Below are 15,756 nucleotides of genomic sequence, written 5' to 3' on the forward strand. Positions count from 1 at the left end.
GATGAGTGTCTACTAAGTGCATTCAGCCTGTGTTTGACATATGAGACTATTGTCCTGGGTTAATCTCTGATCGTCACAGAGATTCAGTCTGCAAATGTATTTCCATACTTATTACTGTTAAACCACAGAATCACAGAGAATAACATTACCTAAGTACCACATAAAGTTCAGTTTCAACTCTCCCTCTTGCTATCTCTTGTTTCTCTTTTTTGTTAGCTCAAATTAACCTTAAATAAAATTCCCATCCCTGATTGAAACGTTGAAATTAGGAAGTTGCTGGCCCAGGTCACAAAGCCGGGTCAAATGATGCATGTTGACATATTCAGACTGACAGCATTGGTTAAACCTGCCATACCTTTAGAATCGAACTATTGGTGTGAATATGTATGTTTCTCTTCTGTCTTTTTGTTTTTCTAGCTGCTTTCTCTCCTCCTGTCTGTACCTCGCGAATCTCCTGTCTTTCTCTTTCCTCTGTCTTCTTTCATTCTCTCTATTTAACCTCTTTGTCAGAAACTCCAGAAACTAGATTAACAATTTTTGGGAATTTACAGAAATTTGCTCTTGTGTTTGCTTTCCCGCTGCACCTCAGGAACTGTGAATATTGGCCAAAATAGGAGAAATTGTTAGGTTCAGCACACAACAAGACAGTCAATAGTATGAGGGATCACAACAGCAGCAGTTTTTTTATACCTTCTTGCTCCTATTTTTTTTAAATAACATGGTTGCTGGTATTTAAAAATGGCGGTTATGTAAGATTCTTGCAAAGCTTGTGTATGAGCAGTCAGCAAAGTTCAGTAGTCCAAACTCCACCCCAGTATATTGCAGCCCAATGAAAACTAGTACCTTGGTTGCAGGGCAGTTTTTTTTTGTGGTAGAAACCAAAATCAGAACCAGCTTTAAGTTCCTGAAAAAATTCCGAAGTTCCTGGAAAAGTTGGTGTGCTGCATAAAAGTCTTTCTCTCTGTTAGTGGATATTAGTACAGTGTGTAGCTGGTTATGGTTTCTTTGCTAAACTGTAACAACAGTACAGGGCAGGAAACAGTGGTTCCTTTTGGTGTACTTATCACAGTTGACCAAAACGCCACGGTCAAGCTTCTCATGGAGCCGTGATGTAATGCTCTGACATAATATGTTTCTCTGTTCTGCATATCAGTGTGTTTGTGTATGTCGGTTTGATGTCAACACATGCATAGTTCTGCGACAGCATATTAATCTTCTGTTACTCCAAATACTAACACAACACCAGACAAAGACAGAAGTGAGCAGTTGATACAACCATGCAATTACCATGAATTTGCAATCAAATATACCACATTTGGAGAAAGATTTTTTTTCATACCATGTTTACCTTTCTACCAGACAAAGAAAGGCTTCAGACACCCTACAGTATGCAACATTGATATAAAAGCACTATCTTGCTTGTTTGGAACTCAGAGAGACACATTCCTCAGACGTAAAATAGCTGTTATTGACTCTTCTTGCGGATTAGATGTGTGACTCTCAAAGTTCATCTTGTTTTCTGTCCGAGTTTCTAGACATTTATAGATTTCCATACCTTGATAATAGTGCTCTGGCGCACAGCAGGATTACATCTGAAATCGATGTTTATGTCTTTTTGTGACACATTCACTTCTAAGGACTTGTCACATCAGTCATGTGTGAACCATGTATCATCCTCCTCTAAAAAGACTAGAAAAAGCTAAATCGTTTGCAAATTTGAGAATGAATCAGTTTATACTGGTAGTGACATCCACCAGTGTACTGTGGATTACACAGGAGCAAAGTTATCGACAAGTTTATCAGACTGATAATTGGAGCTGAATTGTGTTGAAAATTTGTGAAAACACAACAACCAATAGCCTGTTATGATTCTTGCTCATATATTAGTGTGCAGAAAGTCAAGAGGAGTTGGAATAATGTTACAAACAGCCCTCTCTGCCCTAACGGCAAACTAAAATGTTAATATGTATGACCAAGTAATGAACATAGGCTTTAAATTAGCATTAGACAAGTTTTCTAAAAAGAACTGTTATTCTACATATTTGAGCTCAAATTAAGTTCATTTTAACCCTTTAAACATGTTTAAAACAACCTTTTTTAAAACGTTTTTACTATAAGAGAACTGACAAAGTTTCTCTCTGCTGTCATTAACAGGAGAGGAAAAATACAAACTAAGAGAGTCAGACATGCTGATGTGTTGATTCACCATTACACTGCATGACAAATACCAGGACACGAATGACTTTGATCTCCTCAGCTGCAAGAAGTAAAAAGCAGCAGTCAACTTGTGTAGAGTAAAGTAATACATACTGTGGCCAGTCAGCTAATGTTAGCTGTGGCTTCTTTCACTGTGCTGGTAGAACCTGCTTGCTGTCAGTGTTTTATTTTCTTTACGTCATAAACAAAATCTCTGCGGTTTGAGGTAGAAGAATAAGTGGGGACATGTGATCAGTTTTTGTTTTTATGAATAAGTCATTCATTTGCAGAAAAAGAGAAGTACAAGCTGGTAAGAGTACGTAAGATCATTTGAATTGTATATGTGTGAGTGTTGCTTAGTTAATATGATTTTATTTTTGCTAAATATGAAAAATTCAAGACTAGTTTCCCAGACCAAATTTCATCGGAGCAAGGAATACCAGTCTCAAGAGGTTTTGGCTGTTTAGAGGTTGGTGGTAGGGAGAGAGAGGTGTGAAGCAGTTGACTGGAAGTAAGTCAGACAGTCTGTTAGGTGGTTGTGAATATCCAGTATGCTTCATCAGGATGGACAAACTGGAGTCATTGGGCGTGTGTGTGAATGATGAATGGCTGTATGAGTAATGACCGTCTTGTTATGAGGTCAGAGCTGCCCCTGAATATCTTGGGCTTCTGTGTGTGTGAATGTGTGTGTTACATCTCGGTGTGTGTTACTCTATGCATCTTTTATGTTAAAGAGGCAGTTTCCATGCTTACACAGGGCTTTTTGTCTAATGACACAGACATGTATACATGCACACACATGCGCACACTTGTGTTTTTTCACACACACACACACACACACACAAAACAACACACATTCATTCATACACCACCTGGACAAGTGGGTGATTGTTTTCTGAACATGGAATTTTTCAATTTAACATTTTATCCCTACTGGGAATCGACACCTTATTCCTCCCACATTCCACAGGGGAACGGAAACCACTGTGTGTGTGTGTGTGTGTGTGTGTGTGTGTGTGCGCGCATGGTGATGTCTGAAGCTATCAACAGCAGCATCCATCTGGTAATGATTCCACTGGAAAACAAAGGTCATTCATTCATTGATACATTAAATGTCCAGATATGGGCATTAAATCCTGTAGGAAACATGTGCAACACACCACAAAGAACAGCTGCAAAACAAAAAGTCTGTCTATATTTTCCCTACATTTAACTTCCATCCTAACTGAGCCTCCAAGGCAAATAGTTACAAAATCAGATGTCTGTAGAAAAACGGATAATGAGTTTTTTCTTAAAGTTGCTTCTGCACTGTACAATTTCACAAATCAGTTGTTCCAAATTGCAATGAAAGGTTAAGTGCTTAAATTTAGAGGATGCCAATGCCAAGACATTATATAACAAGACATTAGTAACCTGAACACAACACATATGTGTTTATCTACTAGACTGGCCTATAATTGCTAGAATAGTTTGACATTTTGGGAATTATGTTTATTTAAGAGTTAGATGAGCAGATCGATATTCATATTTGTCCGGTAAATATAAAGCTACAGCCAGTAGAGGGTTATCTTAGCATAAAGACTGAAATCAGGGGGAAACAGCAGAAGTAGTTCAACACATAACCCCCCTAAAACTGCGTATCTTATCGTTTTTACACTTTGTTTTTTGTACATATTAAACAAACAAGATATAATCTGTTAATTAGTGAGCTTTAGAGGTGGTAGGCAGATTTTGTTATCTTTGGACAGAGCCAGGCTAGCTGTCTCCCCCTTTTTTCAGTCTTTATGCTAAGCTGAGATAATCATAAGAGTGGCATCTCATCTAAATATCAGCAAGAAAGCAGAGTGCATTTCCCAAAATGTCAAACTGTTTCTCTAAAGGGTAGGTTTACCCCCACCCAAAAACTTCTACTGAGGTTCTGAGATATCTATTGCAGTGATTTTTGCCTTCATGGAGACTTTTTCTCAGTTCCAGTGTAAACTGTTGACAGTGATATCTGTGGATTATATTATTAGAGTAATGGGACACTGATTCTGAAGATGTTGTTCTAATGATGTTCTAATGAAATATTTCAACGCTGTAAGCATAGTAGAAAACTATCTGCTAGATACCACTAGAGGTAGGTGACAATTTGTAATTTGTTGTGAACTGACACTTTAAAAAAGAATACTCTTCATTTGCTCTCTATTTATCATATAAGCGGATCATTCATTTACTTATTCCCTCTCTCTTCCTCTTTACTTTCTTCTGTCTCGCTCTTCTCTTTTTCCTGGCAGAGCTGAGAGTGGTGTTACCATCTGTCTGTGATGTGTCCTGGACACAACTCTGTGTGTGTGTGTGTGTGTGTGTGTGTGTGTGTGTGTGTGTGTGTGTTCAAGGCAGGATGGCCAGGCTGAGCTGGGAACGGGGCTCAGATGGAGAAAGAGTTTAAGACAGAGGAAGAACAAAATCAAGAAATAAAGGAAGAGATAGTCAGAAAGGCAAAACAGACACAGAGAGTGATGTGTGAGTGTGTTTGTGTTACAACAGTATGAGCACACACAGCTGTGTGATCTACTAACCCTTTCAAAGACCTCGTCAGTGCTAGAAGATGACCAGCTGAAAGAAAAGACACACAATGACACACAGCTGTTTTCAGAGGAACACTGTGTGTGTCTGTGTGTGTGTGTGTGTTTGTGTGTGTGCAAATGTGCATATTATCTGCGTATGTATGTCAGACATGGATATCAGAGATAGATTTCTTGTACTTATATTAAAAGCTAATCCCTGATGCATACTGTGTGTGTGTTTGTGTGTGTGTGCGCGCGCTAATAGTGGTTTATAGCCATTAGTCAATAGCTCTTTAGCAGTGATATCACTCACCAGCGTTGAATTGAAACACCTACGTCATTCGGCAATCTACCTCTGGCAATGAATCTGTGTGTATTTGTATATGTGTGCATATGTATGTGTTTGTGTGTGAGCTAGGTTAGCTTTTGCAGAACATTTTGGCTAGGGTTCTTTGGTTACTGCTGTATATATGTGTGTGTGTGTGTATTCCCCCAGGAGACAGCATATGTGACCTAAGTGTATGGGAGTTTCATTGGTTGAGTTGTGTGTTATCTCTGTCGTTTTTGCTGTGTGTTTGTGTAAGCACATTTTGACTGATAAAGTTCAGTTTGGTTAAAACTCTGATGATGCACAGCAACATGCACAGCGGACCATTTTATTTTTTTTATTCTTGCCCAATAGCCAGTTCGGTAAAGCCATGTTATTTTCCACTTAAGATGAATGACCTTGGTTATTGTTTTTATTTTTTTCACAGTTATGCTTTTTGGTTTTACTGTTTTATTATGCAAGCGTTAACACAATTGGTCCTAAAAAGCCCTCAGAAGAGATCCTATTCTTCCCATGTGTTTTCATGTTTATATGGAATACTAATATGCTGTATGCTGTGTTTATAAAACAGCAGGTGCAGTTATCCCTATTCACCTATCAAACTAAGACTTTATTCATTCAATATTTCTTTTTCTATTAATCCTCCAAACAGGATACTCACTATAATCCCTCCTGTATTTTACAAGACAATTGTTGATGTTGAAGTGCTTTGAATTAGTCTCTCACTCTCATCTTTTTTTCTCTGCCTCTTTTTTTTATTTCATATTGACATGATATGACTTGTTGTATTATATTAAGGCTCATATGCCTGCCTCTTATACAGCCTGTATAAGAGGTAAAGACAACATATTAGGAAAGTACTAATGTTAATCTGTTAGAAACACTGGAAGAATGTAATGTCCTCTATTCAGTTATCTCTCTCATTGTTCTGCTTGTGTGCACCTTTGTTAGAATAAACCCTTTGGATTACTCGCTCTCTCCAACTCTTTCTAGTATACTATTCTAGTGTACGTATAGCTGTCATGTTTCATGTACACCTTTTTTATTAGAAATATATCTGGCTTTTTATCCCAATGTTTAGCCAAATTGGGATGGAAACCACATGACTATAGTAAACCCAATGGAAACAGAAAATTTTAATCAAAGTTCCTCAACAATGCAGAAATGTTTTCACCCTCACATGAAGTGAAAAATTGTTTTGTCGATGAGGAAATTGCACGATTAACACTGATGGAAACATACCGGTAGGCTGGCCTAATGCAGGCTTGGCATAATCAATGAAATAACCATTTTATTGTACAACAGCTAAAGGAATAGTTTCACATTTTGGGAAATACACTTATTTGCTTGCTGAGAGTTAGATAGAGAATTGATACCACTCTCACATCTGTCTGTTAAATATGAAGCTACAGCCAGTTAGCTTAGCCTAGCATAAAAACTGGAAGCAGGTGGAAACAGCTAGCCTTTTTACATTTCAGTTTTTGTACAGATTAAACAAACGAAATACAATGTGAGCTTTAGAGATGTTGATAGGTGGATTTTGTTACTTTCAGACAGAGCCAGGCTAGCGGATTCCACCTGCTTCCAGTCTTTATGCTAAGCTAAGATAACTGGCCGTTGGGTCCAGCTTCATACTTACAGTATATGAGAATAGTATCAATCTTCTCGTCAAACTCTTGGAAAGAAAGCAAATAAGCATATTTCCCAGAAAGTCAAACTATTTCTTTAAAAAATTACGTTTCGTCTTTCTTTGTTGCTTCTGCACATAAAGTCATATTTTATACCTTCACTTTGGATAAAGTTTGAAATATGGCCAACAGTAGCAGACAGTAAAGACTGACAAGTCACTCTTCCCCTTTTTTTGTTGTTTTGTTTTTTGATGCTCTGGAATCTTGTTTGATTGCTTTAAACAAGTACAGTACAATCTTTTACTTTTCATTCCAAACATTTATTGTGTACTTCACTTGATGACACAATGGAAATGTGTCTCTTAGTCTGTATGTGTGCGTATAACTGAACAACACTGACTTTCCCTGTTCCTCTCTCTCTCTCTCTCTCTCTCTCTCTCGCTCTCTCTCTCTCCCAGGTAGGGCAGTTCAGTGAATTTCTCCATGAATGTACGTCACAATGATGATGACAGACCAGATTCCACTGGACTTGGCTCCGCCCCCCCTCCTGAACGGGGAAGTCCCTCTCATGCCTCACATGGTTAACGGTGACGCAGCGCAGCAGGTAACATACACACACGTGTCTGTCGTTTGCATTCAGTTATCCTTGCAGAGTGAACATGCTTCTTTCAACATTCCTATGTTGCCATACATACACACCAACCAGATGCATGCAAAACAACACATCAGTCACGCAAGCGCTTCATTTTGTTGTCATTTCATCACATGGCTCCAGGGTTGTTGCCACAGGTAATGAACAGCTGTTACAGTAAACCATTAGTCATATAACAGGTCCAAGAATAAACACAGGGGCTTACAGGCACATACACTTGCATCATTCAATCCTAGAGAATTTTTTTTACACATTTGCATATAACTGGTTGACTGGCTCCACTGATGGATCCCAGGCCTTAGCTTAAATCACTTTGGAAAAGGATTCAGCTTCATCTTATCAGAAGCTGCAGAGCCAGCTGGCTCACCTTCAAAGTACAAAGCCCCACCCAAGCTCTGCACAGACGAAAGGAAGCGATAAACATAATTAAAAACATCACAGTTAATTGACTTGGGTCTAATTCTCTTGTCACAGATACATTTTTACACTGTGTGCTTTTGGTAGATGAGAGATGATGATGATGTTTATATGTCGTCCCCGGCCTGTTCCCTCATAGCCCAGAGGAAGCATGGTGGGAGTGTTTTGGCTGCGACACATAACAGTTAGGGAGGGTTTTGGCTGTAACACACAGCAGTTAGGGAGTTTTTTTATTGTAACACCCTGCAGTTTATACTTGGTTCCCAGTGTAGAATCAGGGATCTAGACCGATGATTATATAGATTTGACTGTGCCTGCGTGTTTGTCCATGTTTGTGTGTATTTGTTTGTTTCTTGGTCTGTTTTATACTGTGTGTGTTTCTTTTACCCTTTCAGTGTCTGTGTGGGCACACAAGTGTCTGTGTTGAGTCTGAGCACATACTTCTGTGTTTGTGTTTGTCTGCTTGCCTGTCTATCTATCTGTGTCTACCTGCCTACACCTGTTCATGTGTGTGTTTATCTGTGTCTGTGTGTTCCTTTGGCACAAAGTAAAGCAAAGAGATCAGATACATTGTTAGGGTGCAACAGTATATCATTCTACAATATTTAGTGTTTAAAGAAATGCGATATACATTATGGAGAAAATCTTATTAAGAGCCAAAGTGCTACCATCACATCTAGGATAGCTGTAACTGTAACTCAATGGAATTTCTCATTGAGGGTTTATTTCATTTTCCTTTCTGAAAAAGTGAAAGTGTTCCTGGGGTTTACTATCCATATACTAAACGAGTATATCCTTACAGCATTTGATATTAGAATTTGAACCCTAAAAAAAAAGGTCCTCCCCTACAACATAATAAAGCACAACAATGTTGCCAATAGGAGTGTTAAAGGCTACTAAAACAGAAATAATCATATTGCAATGTTTTTTTTATTATGATCCATTTGTAGACAAATGGAGTGAACTGCATGCCTGGATTTATACTAATTTGCATAATTTTAAAATGTCAATGTGATTTTGAGTTAGGGGTTTTTACTTCTGGAACAGAACTTGGATGATCCGGTTTTAGTTTGGCTCTCTATAAACTGTAACAGCTCTTAACTGCTGCCTGAAAATGTTGACTAAATTTGAAAAAGAAATCGGTTTCTAAGAAAGGGCTTAAATAAATGTTTGTAGCATAGCCATAAAAGGTATTTGGAGAATGTTGGTCCAGCCAAAGTCAGATTTTTGCTCTTTATGTGAGTTTACAAAACATTCTTGTTTATACATGAATGAAGACATCTAGGCATCAGCTGTATTTATTGTTTTATGCACATAAGGATTTGCTGTAAGTGCATTTCGCACTTAAATCTAGTGGTTAAACTTAAAAACAGTTTTGGATTTTATGGATAAGAAACATTCTTTTGTCACAGTTTGTAGTTATTCTAACTTAATATTAAACATTTAAACATTTTTGTATCAAACCATTAGCTGACTGGATCATTGCAGCCTTAGTGATCAATCATTCTATCAAATGACTATTTTACACGTACTATGATCTTGGCTTGTGTAAAACACATTCATATACATACTCACTCCACAGACACCCACCCACATGGTCTGATATGGGGGTTTTCTCAGTTCTTGGGAAACATGGGTCGTCCTGCACTATGCTGGGGTTCCCATAGCAACAGCAGCCGCTGCAGCAGACAGAACAGGAAGTGTGTGTGTGTGTCTGAGGAAGAGGAGCAGGTTAGCGCTGAGATGGGAGAGCATGCAGACACTACAGGAGGAACGCAAGATATGAGGATTTTACGACGGCACACCTGTAGAGCATAGACAGGGCTGTGCTTGTGAGTGCATGCATGTGTGCGTGAATACATTTGTGTGTAATGGAGGGTCACCTGTTTCATGTCTACAGCCATGTGTACACTCTCAACAATCTGTATGCGGAGAATATGACGGTAAGGTCCATGCATACTCCCTTCTGGCATATTCAGCAGAAACACTTGGAAATCAAAACAGTGCCACATATGTTGGCTTCAATTGTGTGTGCCACCTGTCTGTATGTTTAATTGTGATATATGCACCCCTCTGTGTGTAATATTTGCATGCACTGGTTTTAGTCAATGTGGTTAAGAAAGGCTTCTCTCGAATCAGGGTGTGTGAGACAGCAGTATTGTCTCACCATTAGCTTATCTCATTCATATGTGTGTGAACTCTGGGATCCGATGGTTATTGTGTGTTATGTCACCTCTGCAAGCCTATTGGCTGCCCAGCAGAGAGTCTGTCCTGTTTAGTTACTGATGAAGATGGATGCATGTTTATGGCATGTGTGACAGTGTTTATCCTTATGGCCATCTGATTTTCCTCAATTAATCTGATCTGTCCTTTCTAACTGTGGGATTTGTGTGTGTGTGTTTGTATAGGTGATCCTGGTGCAAGTGAACCCGGGGGAGACGTTTACCATCCGGGCAGAGGACGGCTCACTGCAATGCATCCAGGGTCAGTCCCATCACACATTATTACATTATCATATGATGGCTTGATGTCACTTTGAGACCCAGTATTTCCCATCACTTTAATTATATGCTGGCTGCACATGTTGTACAAACATGATGTCTGCGGGTTGAACATTTAATGATTTCACAAGAACTGATTTCACTATTTAGTTTTGAACAATATCTATCAAAAATAAAGCTTAACATAGGGAACCTACACAGGTATTGTCATGCTAGTTTTTCTTTATTGTGCAGTGATACAGATTAAAGCATGGATTCTTCTCACAATGGTGTATTAATTTGCTATTGTAGAGATTGGAAAAACAACATTTTTAATCCAAGAAACTACCAAATTATCCTTTTACTGACATCCATCATCATTACTGGGTCTCATTTTTCAACAACATTGCCATAAGGATGCAAAGTTGAGGAGCTGGCTCTCAAACCTAGGATGTTGTAACTTCCCACCAGCACATGAATGCATCATATCAGTCCATGCTTTCAACTGCATTACCATACAGCAGTAATGTGACTTTAAAATCAGAAATTATGATCACTCTGGTTAATTACCTATCTCAAGTGAGTTTTAAGTCTCTACACCAATGTTGTCCTTTCAAAAAATTACAAAAAAAAGTACAAAATAATGTTTTTGAAAATTGTCAGCAGTAATGTTAAGAGTGTTTGACTGACATTGGTGTAAAACATGCAGAAACTCCAGAATAGTTCTTAATTCTAGTGTTTTAGTAGTGCAGTCAATAATGTAGCAGTAAGGAGGAGTAGAAGGGAAGTGAGGGGGGAAATGCTTGCAACTAAGCATGTTATCTTCAGATGAAAAAGACTAGTTGAAAGCATAGTCAGTGACAGATTGGGGCAGAGTGGACAGCCATGGTCTCAGTCTCTGGCTGCATCTGATATCAGTACATGAAAAGACTGGAAACGTAAGCCATTTAGAGGCTCTTAAAGAAGGAAGGAGGTGGCAGTAACACTGGAATTCCCCAACTCTTGTGGACTCGCGTCTCACTTTGATGATGTCAGCAGAGTAAGCTGTTACTCTGAAACTTTGAAAGGGTGCCTTTGTTTTCTTCTCAATCTCTCTCCCTCTGTCTGTGTCTTGCTTCTTCTCTCACTCTTTCTTTGCCCTCTGTGTGAAGGTTTTCTTTGAGTGCAGGCAGTTTTGGCTCCGATACTGATTCCCCCCTGGAAAAACCCCCACCACCACGCCATACTCTATGTTGTAACTAATTACAGCCCGCCTCCTTTTCTCCACCCGCCGTGTAATTCAATTTTTCCCTGAAATCAGAGGGATCGACCCAGGCAGACCGTAGAGGCACAGATAATGCCAGATAGAAACAGTCCATGATAGGATGGACGGCTGCAAAGATGTGCAGATACAGTTGGCAAAGAAATTTATAGATATGGATCAGTGACTTGTGGAAAGATGGACAAAAGATGGATGAAAGAATGGTTTACTGTGTATGGTGAATAGATGAATGGGATACCAGATCCTGATTTGCAAAAAGACACAGTATTGACGTAGTTGGGGTCTGGCGGTTGTCCGTTTGTTTGCGTGGGTGCATATGTGCACTTGCATGCAAAATTTAGCAGTGAAGGCATAGTGTGTATCTGTGCTTTTTTTGGTGCCTTTTACTACAGTCAAAGATAGTTAATTGGGCGGGTGGCTGAGGGCTTGGGTTCATGTTTGAATGCACATATTATTAATGTGGAGGGCCACACACACACACACACACACACAAACTCGCGCTCGCTCTCTCTCTGTCTCTCTCTGGAGGAGGTCACTGGGTTTAATGAGAGGTGGAGTGTGGCAGTGTGTTTTGAAGGCGAACTGACTCGGTCTTTAGACAGAGACTTGGTGTGATTACTGAGACCTCAGAGCTCCGGGTTTGCGCATGCTTGTGTACTTGTGTGCCTGCGTGTGTGTTTGCGCTTTGCCGTACTTATGTGCAAGTGTGTGTGACAGAGAGTGAGATTACAGGGACGTCAGGGCACAACCAGGAACCAGCTTTTATATAAAGTAACCTCTGTTTAGCTGCTGCACTGCGGTGCATGCATGCAAACATGCGTACACGTACACACACAGACACAGATGCTCTGCCAAGGCAGAACCAGCCGGGAGACGTCGACACAGCAGCCAAAAGAGATTCTTTCATATAAACCTTCAGCCTTCCTTCTCCTCTTTTCACTTCCCTCTCTCCCTCTTAATCCTCTCGACTTCTTTTTCTCCCGCCTCCCTACTCTTTCCTTCTTTTCCTCTCCTCCTCATTTGTACGCCTCTACCTTAAAGGAAACCTGGAGCAGCAAAGAGATGAGTATTTGTTGGATTGATGTTAAGCACTGCTCATTAGCCACACCACCGCTAAATGCTACTGGCTGAATTATGCTTTTTTTATTTGGACTGAAAGTTTACATAGAATTTTATTATGCTCAACAAATTCCATATCCTCAGGCCACATAAAATCCCTTTAGAACTGCACTGAGCACATTCAAATAATTCATGCTTGTTCTGAAATATAGGTTAAAGGTTTTTCAGATATTTTCAGTAGTTCTGTCAGTTATGTCAGTAATAGGCTTTACCTGCTCTCTCTTATTTGCTCCTTTCTTCCTGAGTCTGTCGTTATTTTGCTTCAACGACTTTATGGGCGTTTCTTTGTGCCACTTTTTGTAGCAGTGAATCAGTGTATCTGAATCTAAAATCCTTTCCTGTATCAATCCGTTAATTAGCATGTACTGTGTGTGTACTTGTCACCATCCCCTGTTTAAACAGACTGACCTCTCGGTGCTCTGGGGATCAGCTTCAACTGACCCCACCACCCCCACTACCAGTCTGTCTCTCACCGTCTCACCGTGTTGCTCTCATGTATACACTCTTCTCCCTCCTTTCCCCTCCCCCTCTCAATCCCCCCCTCTCCCTTTCTCTCTCCCTCCCCCACTAAGACCATTCCCCTGAGCTTTCCCACACTCACATCAAAGGACAAGACTCTAGAGGGTGTGTTAGAGCACCCTGCTATGGAATGTGAGTGCGTTAATACGTGTGTGTGTGTGTGTGTGTGTGTGTGTGTGTGTGTGTGTGTGTGTGTCTATGTGTGTTTTACAAGGCTGTGTTGGTTTACTGTGTTGTTTGCTCTTTGTTGGACTTTTATGAGGGATGATGAGGCCAGGGGATGAAGATCAGGAAGCTGTGCCCTGCCAGGGAGGATGTGACTTCATGAGGCATGGGTGGTGGCCTTGGTTGAGATTAAGGATAGTCAACAGTTGATTGGTTTGATTTTTATATGTAATGCAACCAATGTAGTCCTATTCTCTCCTGCAGTCCTGTTAGCCCAGGCTGTTTTTCTGACAAGCAATGGTTATGGTGGACACTGCCAGTGTGACCTCAGTGATGTGGTCTCTGCACCAGCTGTGTGCACATGTTTCTTTGCATGTATATACTCTGGACAAAGCAGAGTGTAAATCATGTCATGGTCTGTTTTGTGTTTTACCAGCAGATGTGTGTGTTTGTTTTCTCTCCCTCATTGTTACTCTCTCTCCCTGTGGGTCCATCTAATTTGGTTATTTCATATCTCCACGCTCCTGAAATCGTTCAGGCCCGCTGTCATTAAGGACATTCCACTTACCTTATTTCTGCTCAGATTATTTTAGATGGAGGATACACAAGAGTACCTTAGGCGTAAGTCTTTTATCAGACAGATACTCCCCATTGAAAATGCGTTAGCAATTGGATGCTGCATTGAAACCACATCACCACAACACTGCAGTTTTGTCAAAATACTGATTTGGATCGACAAATGTTGTCAACAACTCAGGTTGAAAATTATTCCAGTTTTTTTAGATTGTATTGTTTTCACCAAATAGCTAAAGTTGGGCATGTGCTGATTATAGGTTTTCTTTTTACTGTCTTTACAGAATTTGCTTGTGTCTGTTGGTATCATTTCCATTCTGTGATAGCCAGAAGTGACTAGAGTTGTAATGTGGACTGTTTTCATTTTCTACAAAATGGCTAGGCTACTCAATTGTTTCTGCACATTCTGAGGAATCATCATAATCTGGGATTATTAAATAATGGATTTAGTGAAAACAAATTGATAAATGCAAATGCAAATCATGAACATTTAGCGTCTGATCAATAACTGACGTCAGTTCAAATGATTCGTGTTTCCTTGATTCCCACCTCATTGCATTTCTTTCTTGTTTCTTAAATGGGAGGAACTAAGTGAGCAAGGAAAATGAGGAGATGATAAAGGGAACTGAGATGTACCCTGTCTCTCCTCATAAGCATTTCTGTCCATTTCTCTCAGCCTCCATCTCTCATTCAGCCTCTCTGTCCCTTTCTCTATTTTTGTCTCACTTGGTTTGTCTCAGTTTCTCCCTGCCTCGGTGTTTGTCTCAGTTGGATGGATGATGCTGATAGTCCTCTTGCTGGTTTCACTGCATCACTACACAAGCACGCTTAGGTTCTCTTTCTCCTCTGCTGGAGTGTGCACTTCTACGCACTGAGCCCTTTGATGTAAATGGAAATAGCTGGTTGAGAGAAATATGGTGGAAAGTCTTGCAGCCTGTGTTTACACCGAGCCAGATGGATCTAAACAATTTGGGGGAGAAGACACAAATACACTTTTCTCAGAAGGGCTTAATTTAGAGTACTGTTTCATACAGTGCCATTGCTTCTTGTAACCAGAGGTGGTTATTTTGGAAACCTGCTTTAAAATGCAAGTCCCACCTGTTGGGACAGTGTGACAATCAAACTGAACAGGATTGAAAATTACTGTGCAAGTGGAAGACATTGGCTGATGTCTGTATTCCCGTTGACCTGGCAGCTTTTAGGATTTACAGTATGTGTATTGAAATGAACATATTTTAGGTTTTAAGTTTAAGTTTATGATCCATTATTTTGTAAAATTTAAAGAAAGTATTATATTCTTCATCCCAAATGTACAACAAAAGTGTGTGCAAAATGTGTGTACTTGTGTAGGGTTGTGTTTCTTTCTGTTTGTATGTCTTTGTGTGTTTGTAAATGGATGTGACTAGACAAATGAACAATTGTGTTGTTATTGTTATGGCACTTGCTTTTATCCCCGGGCATAATGAATGGCCAGTGTTTGTTATCTAAGTTTATCTTGATGCTGTTCTATGAAAACAAAAGGCTATATGTTCAAAATGACACTTTTTCATGTTTTAGAAAAACTGTTTTCAGCTTTGTGACAATGCATTTTTTCAGATATTCCAATGGGTTTTTATATATTTTATTTTGCATAAGAATCGGGAGAATCCTCTCAATCCATAAAGGAATACTTGGTCAAATTAACCAAATTTGATACATGGTTTTCACTGGACAATATCATACTGTTTTTCACATCTGCTTCCCAATTACCTGGTCCTAACAAGCCAGCCATCATAATAAAAATCTCCCAGTATCGTCACGTTGTCTGTCAGACCAGGAAACCACATCAAACGTTTTGCTATAGCAAGTGTTCAGGCTCAGACAGTGAAG

The 15,756-nt window shown here is 39.6% G+C and overlaps 1 protein-coding gene across 1 annotated transcript in view; it reads left to right on the forward strand.

Moving 5' to 3' along the window:
- Positions 1-15,756, forward strand: part of fndc3ba (fibronectin type III domain containing 3Ba) — a 98,865-nt gene that overhangs the window by 17,552 nt on the left and 65,557 nt on the right. The window contains exons 2-3 of the mRNA XM_044166122.1: positions 7,160-7,305; positions 10,179-10,254. Coding sequence (XP_044022057.1) covers positions 7,189-7,305; positions 10,179-10,254 — 193 coding nt within the window. The 5' untranslated portion in view covers positions 7,160-7,188. The remainder of the gene's footprint in view (positions 1-7,159; positions 7,306-10,178; positions 10,255-15,756) is intronic.

Source organism: Siniperca chuatsi, linkage group LG15 (genome assembly GCF_020085105.1).
Source record: "Siniperca chuatsi isolate FFG_IHB_CAS linkage group LG15, ASM2008510v1, whole genome shotgun sequence".
Lineage (NCBI taxonomy): Eukaryota > Metazoa > Chordata > Actinopteri > Centrarchiformes > Sinipercidae > Siniperca > Siniperca chuatsi.